This window comes from Ambystoma mexicanum, chromosome 3q (assembly GCF_040938575.1).
Source record: "Ambystoma mexicanum isolate Mex_15411 chromosome 3q, UKY_AmexF1_1, whole genome shotgun sequence".
NCBI classification, from domain to species: domain Eukaryota; kingdom Metazoa; phylum Chordata; class Amphibia; order Caudata; family Ambystomatidae; genus Ambystoma; species Ambystoma mexicanum.
The window spans coordinates 892467401-892479969 of NC_090926.1; the positions used below are offsets into that span (position 1 = coordinate 892467401).

Here is a 12569-nt window from a genome sequence, read left to right on the forward strand (position 1 = left end):
TTTGCCTTTTCTGCTGCTGTGACCCACCTGCTTTACCTCCAATCTGACTTAAGAACTCATACCTAGATAGGGATGGACTGCTAAAGCCTTAAGGCCTAGGAAAAGTGTTGCAAGTCTTTAAAGTATTAAACTGCTTGGTGATGTATAACACCTTTTATTCCTACAACTAAACATTTTCTGAGTTACTATAACACATGATTTGATTTTACTTAACATTCAGCTGTGTTCATGACCTCTATAATTCCCTACTATTGGTATACTCACTGTGTTGATTATGTTTTATATTGTGTTAAGTTGAAAATAGCACTAACCTGAATATAACTTGACCATGTTTATATTAAATATTTATTTTACTAGAACTACAAGTGTTTCTTTTGGGCCTGTGTATTTACTGAGTTAATTGTACTTGCCTACAGCTTGCATTTCCCGCCCAAGGTAACCCTGGCTGCTCTGCCATACTACCAAACCTTTGAGTTGTACAGACCTAATGCTAGAAGGTGGGGCCTGTGTACCAAGGGATAGTTTATATTCTCCAGCATGGGGTCTGGCATGGATTCACATGCTCATGAATATTCCCCGTCGTCAGGCTGGGAATCCTCGGTAAAGAAAAAACCAGTATCAGTTTCGTTTCTGATCTGTCTTTCGTAGTAATAACCAATCACTGGTCTCTGCGTCATACTGACCACAGCCAATGACTGCCCTCTACCTAAGCACCGCCTCTGGCAGCCATCTTCAGATTTTTACCGCACGTTCATGTGTTGGGATCCTCGTGCTATTGCTCTCGAGCGTTAGTGCTATTTTTTCGCGCTTTTTACAAAAACTTCGATTCTTTCGGTCAAAAGAGCCTCAAGCTCCACCGATCCTACATCCGATCAACGGGGACCCGTGTCGGATTCATCTGTGCCCCTCAAGGGTGAAGATTTCGTCGAGCTACACTTCGGAGGACTCCAGAAGCTTCTCAGGCCCTGTCTCGGAGATGGCCCAGGAGAAGGGAAGCTCGACGCCCGGAAAGCTGTTCAGGGTCTGCCCTGGATGCCAGCTGCAGAACGTCTTCAAGGAGGACGAACACTCTTTCTGCCTTTACTGCCTTCATGAGGACAAGACGCACGTGGAGAAGGACTGTGCGTTTTGCGGCAACATGTCGGAACGGACCATGAAGGACCGCCATCAACGTCTCGCCAACTGGCTGGAGGGTAAGAGCCCGTCTGGCGAGAAGAAGAAGAAATCCGAGCGGTCTTCTAAGACCTTTGAGGGCGCCCCGGCGACGGGGGCCCAACATAAGGCCAAGCACCGCGAGTCCGCTGGCACCGGGAGCGCCGAACGGTCGGGCTCTGCGGGCGCCAGGCAGGGCGCACCCTCCCCGGCACCATCAACCACGAGCCAACGCTCTGGGTCGGGTAAGAGGAAGGCCGAGCACCCGGCGAAGCTCCTGGAGAGGCCCCGGTCGAGCTCTAAGGCAGAGGAGGAGCGTGGCAGTGCCCCCTCCCTCAAGGATAAGGCGGTGAGCGCACCTAAGGTGGTGAAGGCCTTGATCCATCCGACCAAGCCCTCTATCGAAACGGTCGCGGCGGCCCTGGCTCAGCCTGTGGTGGCTGCACCAGTGGTGGCGACCTCAGGGCCCAGAATCTCCCTGCCTCCTCGGAGGGAGTCTTCCTTTGTGCCCATCGATAGGACCCCCGTGAAACCCTCCGTGGGGAAGAAGGGGGGGGCAGGGCGTCGTCGTAGAGTCGGCCTCAACCTCAGAAGAGGAACTGATCGAGGTCTTAAGCCACGGCCTAGGCGTGGAAGAAGGCCAGCCCGTCGGAATGGACCCCGACGCAGGTGTCGACGACGACATCGTCGAGGAGACCGACGGGGCCCCTGCTCGCCCGTCGGATTCCCCTCTGCCAGCGCCGCAAGACAACTCGGCGGCCATTTTGTTGGCCATACAGTCCTTATGCTCCGAGATAAGGACGAGGCTACCGTTACCGACGGAGGAACCTCTCCCGTCGGGGGATCCAGAACCGGGACCTTCTGGTGTTCCCCCTACCAAGAAAAGAAGGATCCATCCACCACCTCCTTTTCAACCGTCGCGCCCCTTCCAGCCCTCCTCCCCGTCCACCCGAGGGGATGATACGGGGACTGACACGGCAGCGACGGGTACGGACGACGAGGCATACGACGAGGATTTTCCGTCGTCGCCTCCCACCAGGGCCTCTCCGCCCGACGAGATCGGATCTTTCCACTCCATGATCTCCAGGGCTTCCGAGCTTTTCCAACTCTGCCCTGAGGAGAAGAAAAAGGAAGGCTTCCTTTATCAGCGGCGCGAGGCCAAGAGGAAGACGGTCCTCGCAGTGCCTCTGTTGGACGACATTTGGGATGAGGGCCTTTCCCTCCTCAAGAACCCTTCCACGACGCCAGCTAGAAGAGACCGGTACGAGAAAAAGTACCGGGTCCCGGACACGGCCCCCCTATGCCTCCGGGCGCAGCCTACCCCGGACTCCGTCGTCTCCGCGGCAGCCAGGAAGAAAGCGGGGGGGGGGTGCGGCCTCCACATCGACTTCCCCGCCGGACGGCGAGGGAAAGAAATTGGATACTATGGGGCGTAGAGTCATCTCGTCGGCAGCGACGACGATTAAAGCGGCCAACGCCTTGGCTATCGTGGCCCGCTACGACAGGGAGCTCTGGTACAAGATGGCTCCTCTGCTGGATTTTCTGCCGGACGACAAGAGGGCGGAGGCCCTTGAGATCCTGCAGGAAGGTGAGGTGGCCTCGGACCACGCCATCACCGTGGCGACGGACATCGCCGACACTGGATTCCGCCAGCTGGGCAACGGTGTTTGCCTTCGACGTCGTGGATGGCTCAAAGCTACGGACTTCCGGCAGGACGTCCAGACCAGAGTCCTGGACATGCCCTTCGACGGGAACAACCTGTTTGGGAAGACAGTGGACGATTCCCTTCAGGCCATCAAGGCGGATACTGAGACGGCCCGGGCCCTTGGAGTCCTGCAACGACGGACGCCCTTTCGGAGCGGCGGAGGCAAGGGCGCCTCCAAAGGTTCCGGCGGCGGTTTCGCTTCCTACCGTCAAGCGGCCCGCTCGTCGTCGCAAGAGGCCTACAGAGGACGAGGCAAGTCTAGCGGACCCCGCCGTCGTCGCCAAGGAGGTCAAGGCGGCAAGGCCGCGTCCAAGCAGGATTGAACCGGCCTTGGGGTCGGGCCCCCACCGAAGCACCCCGGTGGGAGGCCGGCTGGCGGGCTTCGTCAGCGTGTGGGAGTCCATCTCCACCGACCGTTGGGTGCTGGACGCCCTGGCCCGGGGCCACGCGCTCGAGTTTCAAAGAAGGTGCCCGCGCGTCCCCCCCCCGTGGCCAGGAAAGAACTTCACGTCCCTCAACTTCTCCTGGAGGTAAAGGCGATGCTCAGAAAGGGCGCCATCGAACTCGTCCCAAAGAGGCTTCGGGGCTCCGGAGTCTACTCGAGATACTTCCTCGTGAAGAAGAAGACGGGAGGATGGCGCCCCATCCTGGACCTGCGACGTCTGAACAAGTTCATCAAGGCGCAGAAGTTCCGGATGGTCACCCTCCAGCACGTCCTGGGTCAGCTGGAGGAAGGAGACTTCCTATCGTCATTGGATTTGGAGGATGCCTACTTCCACATTCCCATCCTAAAGGGGCACCGCAAATTCCTCAGATTCGTGGTCCAAGGGCGTCATTACCAGTTCAAAGCCCTTCCCTTCGGACTACGGTCGGCACCCAGGGTATTCACCAAGTGCCTTGCACCGGTGGCGGCGCAGCTGCGCCGCGAGGGGATCCACGTCTACCCCTACCTTGACGACTGGCTCATCCGCGCCAAGACGAGGGAGCTCGCCGTGGTCCACACGGCAAGGACCGTCCAACTCCTCACGGACCTGGGATTCTCCGTGAACTACGCCAAATCCCACCTGGTGCCCGCGCAAGTCGCACTGTTTCTGGGAGCGAGGCTCGACACAGTGTCCCTTCTGGCCTCCCCGTCGGAGGAGAGGACCAGGACCATCTTGGGCAAGGTGCAACGGATGTTGGTGGCCGACGCGGCCAAAGTGAGGTCCATCAAGTCCCTCCTCGGGATGATGTCTTCCTGCATCTACCTCATTCCCATGTGCAGGCTCCGGATGCGCCCGTTGCAAGAATTCCTGGATGCGCGCTGGATCCAGACGACGGGCAGCTTCGAGGAAAGGATCAAGCTCGACGAGAGTTTCCGACGAGCGATACGGTGGTGGGGCACCCGCGCGCATCTGACGGCGGGCATGGACTTCCAGACCCCAGCCCACCAGGAGACTGTGACCACGGATGCCTCCCTGGAAGGGTGGGGAGCGCACACCGAAAATCTGCACGCAAGGGGACTCTGGCTCCCGACGGAGAAGTCCCTACATATCAACGTCCTGGAGCTCCGTGCAGTGTTTTGGGCCCTCAGGTCCTTCCTTCCGTCCCTCAAGGGCAAGGTGGTGAGGATCTTCACCGACAACACCACCACCATGTTTTACATCAGGAAACAGGGCGGAACCAGGTCCCCAGCGCTGTCCAAGGAGGCGCAGGACCTGTGGCATTGGGCCGTCGCCCAAGGGATTTTTCTGGTGCCGTTTCATCTGGCAGGGATAAACACCATCGCCGACTCACTCAGCAGGGAGCTGCGCTCGTGCCACGAGTGGGAACTACGGCAGGATCTGGTGGATCGCCTCTTCCGACGGTGGGGCACACCCCAGATCGACCTGTTCGCGACGGCGACGAACGCCAAGTGCCGGAGGTTCGCCAGCAGGTTTCCCCAGACGAGGAGCATGGGCGATGCTTTCTCGTTCCCCTGGGAGGGCCTGTTCCTCTACGCGTTCCCTCCCTTGCCTCTGCTAATCCGGCTCGTCAACCAGCTCAAGAGGTCACGGTGCAGGATGATCCTCGTCGCACCTGCGTGGCCGAGGCAGATATGGTTCCCGGACCTTCTGGACTTGTCAGCGTCCCCGCCGATCAAGCTGCCGGCGGACGCGGATCTACTCTCCAGGGAAGGAGGCGCCATCCTCCACCACGACCCGAAGTCGCTGAACTTGCAGGCCTGGCTCCTGCAGCACTAGAGTTTGGAGGATACGACATACCGGCCGATTGCAGAGAGGTTCTTGCAAAGGCCAGGGCGTCCTCGACTCTTAAATGCTATGGACACAAATGGAAGAGGTTCTCTGTCTGGTGCCACGCACAGAAGATTAACCCTCTACGGATTACGGCTCCCCAAGTACTGCCGTACCTGCTGACGCTGGCCAAAGCTGGTCTGGCACATGCGTCCATCAAGATTCATCTTGCTGCGATCTCCCGATACACCAGAACCACGGGCCGGACGTCCTTGTGGTCTCATCGTCTGGTGAAAGAGTTCATGAAGGGACTGTTCAGATCGTTCCCGCCGGTGAAGGCTCCGGCCCCGGCGTGGGAGCTCAACGTGGTGCTGACCAAGCTCATGGGACCTCCGTTCGAGCCTCTGCACTCGGCCCCGTTGAAGTTTCTATCGTGGAAAACAGCTTTTCTTGTGGCCATCACCTCCGCACGACGAGTGGGAGAGATCCAGGCCCTTTCCTGCAAGGCCCCGTACTTGACTTTCCACGACACGAGGGTAGTGCTCAGGACGCACCCCTCCTTCATGCCCAAGGTACCGTCGGACTTCCATCTCAACGAACCCTTGGTGTTACCTGTGTTCTTCCCGTCGCCTTCGTCGCCGGCTGAGAGGACTTTGCACTCGCTGGATGTAGCTAGAGCGCTGAAGTTCTACGTGGACCGCACGAAGGGTTTTCGGAAGACGTCACAACTCTTTGTGAACTTTGGACCTGTCAATCAGGGGAAGGCTCTCTCGAAGGCTTCCATCTCCAGATGGCTCTCCGGCTGTATCATGTGCTGTCACCGGTTGGCAAACCGACCGCTGCCTGGCCGTCCGAGAGCCCATTCCACCAGAGCGATCGCAGCTACCACGGCGTTCCTATCTGGTGTGCCCCTGCTGGACATATGCAGGGCTGCTACGTGGAGGTCGACGCACACCTTCACGAAATTCTACTGCGTCGACCGGGATTCCAGGGAGGAGTCCAGGGTCGGCCAAGCAGTGCTGCGCAACCTGTTCGCCTGAGGTGAGCCTGGTGAGGAGGTAAGATGCTTAATGTTGAGTTGATGTGATGCTTAATGTTGAGCCTTTGCCACCTCCCGTGGTTGTGCATGTGTGTACTGCTATGTATTCTTTATTCATGAGCATGTGAATCCATGCCAGACCCCATGCTGGAGAAGGAACAAGTTACTTACCTGTAACTGTTGTTCTCCAGCATGGGTCTGGCATGGATTCACATGCGAACCCTCCCGCCTACCCCTCTGCGGCTCTTCACTTGGTCATACTGCCACTTCACGTGCTTCCAAATCTGAAGATGGCTGCCAGAGGCGGTGCTTAGGTAGAGGGCAGTCATTGGCTGTGGTCAGTATGACGCAGAGACCAGTGATTGGTTATTACTACGAAAGACAGATCAGAAACGAAACTGATACTGGTTTTTTCTTTACCGAGGATTCCCAGCCTGACGACGGGGAATATTCATGAGCATGTGAATCCATGCCAGACCCATGCTGGAGAACAACAGTTACAGGTAAGTAACTTGTTCCGAGTCACCTGTTGGGGGAATTTTTTCCTAAAGTCTACCAACACCCACCTCTTCCTGACAGAGTTCTATTCAACTTTTTACAGCGAGCTAATGATTAGAGTCTTGAGTGAACATTTGACTTCCAGTCACATGGGTGCCTAATTTCAAATGTTTGATAGCTACACATTCACCAGAGGTGCCATTTAGGCTTGGCTGTGCTTCTTCCACAAGTGTGGAATCCAGACTTATTCACAAACCAGCCATATCTGGATTTGGCACTGCCGCCCTCGCTTACCGAGTCAGACGGGGACCAGCTCTTTGTATAGCAAGGCCATAGCAATATGTCTCCAAGGTATGTTTACGATTCTCAGACTGTGGTGGTTGCTGTCTATAATTTCCCCTACAAAAAAACCTGCACCAACCTGTGTAGCCCACAGCACTAACTGTGTTTACTTGTACACTGAATGGAGTTTCTCTGGGTACCCAATCTCTTCAAGGCCTAAGGTTTCTGGGGCTACATCAGTCGCAGACCTATTGGGGCCTCTGATTAATACTCCCCATGGAAAAAAGCAGGCGAACCAGTCAGCGGGGTGACTGTGAAAGTGCAGGGACTGTTCACCAAAGGTATAGTTCACGGCTTTCAACTGAAGAAATAGCTTGTAAAAGTGCTTGCAAAAAATATAGGAATTTGATCTCTAAATCTGCACCTTACCGCTCACTACATATTAATTGCCTTTTTGTTTGCTGTTGCAGGCAGTTGTAAAGATGGTCCAACAGTGCTGTACATATGTAGAAGAAATAACAGATCTGTCTATAAAACTGCGATTAATTGATACACTACGCAGTGTTACAGAAGGAAAGGTATGGGCTGCTTTGTTATTTTTACTTTATGGCAAACTCATTTGCCTCACAGCATCATTAGAGTGCTTTTAATAAGTATTTGTCAGTACACTGTTTCTGTCTTTAAATGAGTGGTGCATTGCCTATACTCCTATATATTTGTTTTTAGGGTCACAATATCGGGGAAGGGGTTTACTCCAGTTTGTATACAAAACTCTCTTGATGGACACATCCCTAATGAAGCTCTGAATAATGAAAATAGTTTTGTTTTTTCGTTGCTTGTTTTGATTTCATGTATCAAGTTCCAACTTTGACGTGGTTCCCTGGTATGCATTCTGTGACTTGTAAAGGACATAGTGTATGATTCTGGGTGTTGGAATTTTTTTGTTACTACTGTAAAATGACCAGGATTATCTCTTGGAAACCACAACCAAGAACAATGTTAAACTGAAAGAAAAAGATATTTGTTACGCAGTATGTTTTGAAGACTATGAAATGTTCTTGTGTATTATAATTGGGGGTAGTACGGTGCTCTCCACCATATGGAGCCGGTCAAGTGGCACGGCGAGTAGAGTGCTTGCTTTGACACCAGTGCAGATCTTGCTAAAATAGGTTCGAATCCCGGCAGGTCCAAACTCAGCCTTTCATCCTTCAGAGGTCAATAAATGAGCACCACACAACGTGGGTAATAATAAGCAGCGCTCGGATACCTGAGGGTTCATAGCGCTATATAAATGCAAAATTATTATTATATCTTTTATTATTTGAAATTCTGTCCCAAGATTTGGTGCCCTTGACGTTAGGCAGGGAGTTTATGCATGCTGCCCAAAGCATGTGTAGTATGCTGGACTGAAACTGCCTTCGCTCTCGTTTACTTCCAGATCGCTGTTCTTGTGTTCTCCCCACCTACAAAATTATGTAACAGTTGCTCTCTTGCAGTGTATCAATAAAACAGTTTGTTGTCGGAGAGATTCTTCAATGTTACAAAAACTATTTGCTAAAATGTGCATGCACCCACCCATCAGTAAGTTTGAGCACAGACGCTGGGTACACACGGCATATTCGAAGCTACTCGCCAGGCTTAAAAAGTCAGTCACTCCTCTGTTCTTCATGTACACATAGCACACTGTTTCTTAATCACCAAGAGTCATTAGTAGCGACTGCGCATTTTGAGGCTAGCTGAGACCCCAACTGAAACCAAACCGCTGAACAAAGGCAAGTTAAAGGCAACTGGAAAGTCTTTGGCTACTTCCTGGATACAGAGAATCTGCCAGTATATTGCAGATATGATGAAATTGCGCATTGTTGGTAGGGAGTCTGGATGGAAAACTCTTGGCTGGTCTGCTACCCACATCAAAATGCTACAGTAAGCTTTTACATGAAGACTTTCAACATTTACCCTGGTTAAACATGACCAATATGTCTAGAAAAATTGGATTAGTGCACAATGGTATAGTTAAAGTTTAACTGATGGCTTTAAATTGCTCTGTGCTCAACCGTCAGCCAATGCACCATGGAAATTTAGGAAGAAATCTAATCGCTTAATTTATAAGGAAACTTGCTGCAGCATTTTGTATTAAGTGTAGAACCTACATGCGGATGGCGGCGGTTGAGGCGGCCCTCCCTACACATGCAATACACACACCATTCAATACAAATTGGCACACAACAACCCACAATATATTAGTCAAGAAATATATTCGGGAAGCCTGCCCAGGACACAAAATAAGTACTGGGCTATCAAAGCACCCCGCTTTGGCTACACACCTATAGGATCTAAGAATTATGGGGATTGTTCATAAACAGAAGAGATTTAAAATTGACAACATGTCTATTACTCTTAGATGATGTATCAGGCCAGCATATTCTATTCCACCTAGAGAGCATACAGTTTTTACAGATGACTTTAGCACTCAACTACTTCAAAGGCAATGCTCTGTCTCTGTTCCTCAAGGTACGTGAACTTCAGGCACGGCTACTCACCCACACACATTTGAAGGCCGCAGTGACTACGACAAAAAAAGGTTGTTTTGCTGGCTTCTCATTTCATCTCAGTCCATCCTGTCCTCTGTCTTCCTCTTCCCCCCCGCATCCCTCTACTCCCTGCTCTTCCCCTGGCCCTTCTTTGGCCACCTCTCCTCCCTCCTTCTCTGCCTTCTCCCTGTTCTCCCCTGCCAAGGTTTCTAGACCAGTCTGATCTTTGAAAGTCTCATCAAAACAGGTTCACCCCTGTTCCTCCAAAACCATCAAGGACCACATTGACACCCTGGCTCCTGCTCTGGCTGATTTCTGCAACCACCCCTTCGCCACTGAGTCTTCGCCCCCCACCACCCCGAAGCGCTCTCTTGTGCACCCCCTTCTTAAGAAACCCCCGGCCTTCTCGGCGAACTACTGCCCAATCTCCATCACCCCTTTCCTGGGCAAACTCCTGGAAATGCTGGCCTCTCCCAGCTTAATCTTCACACCAAATCTGTTGGCTGTCTTGATGACCATCAGTCAGGCTTCAGAGCTGGCAGAAGCACCAAACGTTCTGAAGCTGGCATCCAGGGCAGGTCCTGAATAGCTTCCCGGGCGTCAAGCTCCCTTTCTCCTGTCCGGGGTAGGCCTCTACTGGAATCCTCCAAAAGCGTGAACTCAATGAAATCTTCACCCTTGAGGGGCGTAGAAACTCCGAAACGGATCCCCGTTGATCGGAAGTAGAAACGGTGGAGCTTGAGGCTCTTTTTAACCGAAAAAAATTAGAAAATCTCCTGAAAAAAGCGCGAAAACGCAGCAAAAGCTTGAGAGCTAAGCACGAGAACTCCCAACACTTGAACGTGAGGTAAAAATCTGAGGATGGCTGCCAGGGGTGGGGCTTCTGGAGAGGGTAGTTCAGAACGTTTTCAAGGAGGACGAGCATTTGTTATGCCTTTACTGTCTCAATGAGGACCAGACGCACAAGGAAAAGGACTGCGTGTTTTGTGGGAACATGCCGGAGCGGACCATGAAGTATCGCCACCTCCGTCTCGCCAACTGGCTGGAAGGTAAGATCCCGCCAGGCGAGAAGAAAAAAGTCTGAGCGGTCTTCTAAGTCCTGTGAGGGTGCTCCGGCGACGGGGGCCCAACAAAAGGCTAAGCACCGTAAGTCCGCGGGCCCCGGGAGCGCCGAACGGTCGGGCTCCTTGGCTGCCATGCAGGGCGCATCCTCCCCGGTGCCATCGACCACGAGCCAACACTCTGGCTCGGGTAAGATGAAGTCCGAGAACCCGGCGAAGCTTCTGGAGAGGCCACAGTTGATCTCGAAGATTCCGGCAGAGGGGGAGCGAGGCTCGGACCCTCCCCATCCCACCCTGCCCAAGGTGACGGCCCCAGGCGTACAGAAGGTGACGTTGGCCTTAATTCACCCTGATAAGACCTCGATTGAGGATGCCGCCCTGGCTAAGCCTGTGGAGGCGCCCTCGGGTACCAGTCTCCCTGCCACCGCGGAGGGAGTCGTCTTTCAGGCCCATCGAGAAGACCCCCACGAAGTCCTCGTTGGAAAGGGGAGTGGAGGGGTTGGTGGCCGTCGTGGATACGGACACGACCTCTGAAGAAGAGCTCATCCAAGTCGTGGAGGAGGCCCAGCCCATCGGGAGGGATCCCGACGAGGGCGACGGTGGCGCAGACAAGGCTCCTCAAGAGCCTGCGCTCCCGGCGCCGCAGGACACCTCGGCGGCCATTTTGTCAGCCATCCAGTCCTTATGCTCGGAGATGAGGACTAGGTTGCCCCTTCCCCCGACGGAGGTGCCTGAGCCAGGACCTTCGGAGAGCCCACCACTTAAGAGGAGGAGGACGCATCCTAGGCCTCCTCTCCCGCCTCTGCGGCCTTCTCTGCCTTCCCCCCGGTCCACTACCCACGGGGATGATACAGGCATGGACAGAACTACGACGGGTATCGTGTCCCCCGTCGCTCCCTGCCCGGACGAGATTGGATCCTTCCATGCAATGATTTCCAGGGCATCTGAGCTCTTCCAGCTCTGCCCTGAGGAAAAGGAGGGGTTCCTTTACCAACGGCGGCGAGGCTAAAAGGAAGACAGTCCTCGCCATACCGCTTCTTGATGACATCTGGGATGAGGGGCTCGCCCTCCTCAAGAACCCTGCCACGGCTCCGGCGAAGAGGGACCGCTACGAGAAGAAGTACCGGGTCCCCAACGCTGCCCCCTTATGCCTTAGGGCGCAACCTACCCTGGACTCGGTCGTTTCGGCGGCGGCCAAGAAGAAAGGGGGGGGGGCATCGGCCTCGACTTCATCCTCCCCTCCGGACGGCGAGGGTAGGAAGCTGGATGCGTTGGGACGACGGGTCATCTCATCTGCAGCGACGACCATCAAGGCAGCCAACGCCCTGGCCATCGTAGCCCGCTACGACAGGGAGTTGTGGTTCAAGATCGCCCCTCTGTTGGTCTTCCTTCCAGATGCCAAGAGGGCTGAGGCCCTGGAAATCTTGCAGGAAGGTGAGATTGCCTCGGACCATGCCATTACGGTGGTTACGGACATCGCTGACACCGGTTTCCGTCAGTTGGGCGACAGCGACGACGACGGATTTCTGCCAGGACGTTCAGACCAAGGTTTTATGGGAACAATCTTTTTGGCAAGGCGGTTGATGAATCCCTTCAGGCGATCAAGACGGACACGGAGACGGCCCGTGCAATGGGTGTGCTCCAACAGCGACGGCCGTCCTTTCGGAGCTCCAGAGGCAGGCAGGGTGCCTCCAAGAGAGCCGGCAGCAGCTCCTCTACGTACCGTTAAGCGGCAATGTCTTTGTCGCAGGAGGCCTACAGGGGACGCGGCAAGTCAGGTGGATCCCGCTGTCGTCGCCAAGGTGGTCAAGGAGGCAAAGCGGCCTCCAAGCAAGATTAAACAGACCGTCGGGTCGGGCCCCCGCCGAAGCACCCTGGTGGGAGGCCGCCTGACTAAGTTCGTCGGCATGTGAGAGTCCATCTCCACCGACTGTTGGGTGCTGGACGCCCTGGCCCTGGGGCACGCCCTCGAGTTCCGGAAGAGGTGCCCCCGCATTCCTCCCGTGGCCAGGAAGGAAAATCACGTCCCTCAACTGCTGTTGGAAGTAAGGGCAATGCTCAGCAAAGGTGCCATTGAGCTCTTCCCAA

General features: G+C 54.4%; 1 protein-coding gene across 1 annotated transcript in view; it reads left to right on the forward strand.

Annotated features, from left to right (window-relative positions):
- PSMD12 (proteasome 26S subunit, non-ATPase 12) overlaps positions 1-12569 on the forward strand; it is a 270699-nt gene that overhangs the window by 83719 nt on the left and 174411 nt on the right. The window contains exon 4 of the mRNA XM_069655033.1: positions 7360-7467. Coding sequence (XP_069511134.1) covers positions 7360-7467 — 108 coding nt within the window. The remainder of the gene's footprint in view (positions 1-7359; positions 7468-12569) is intronic.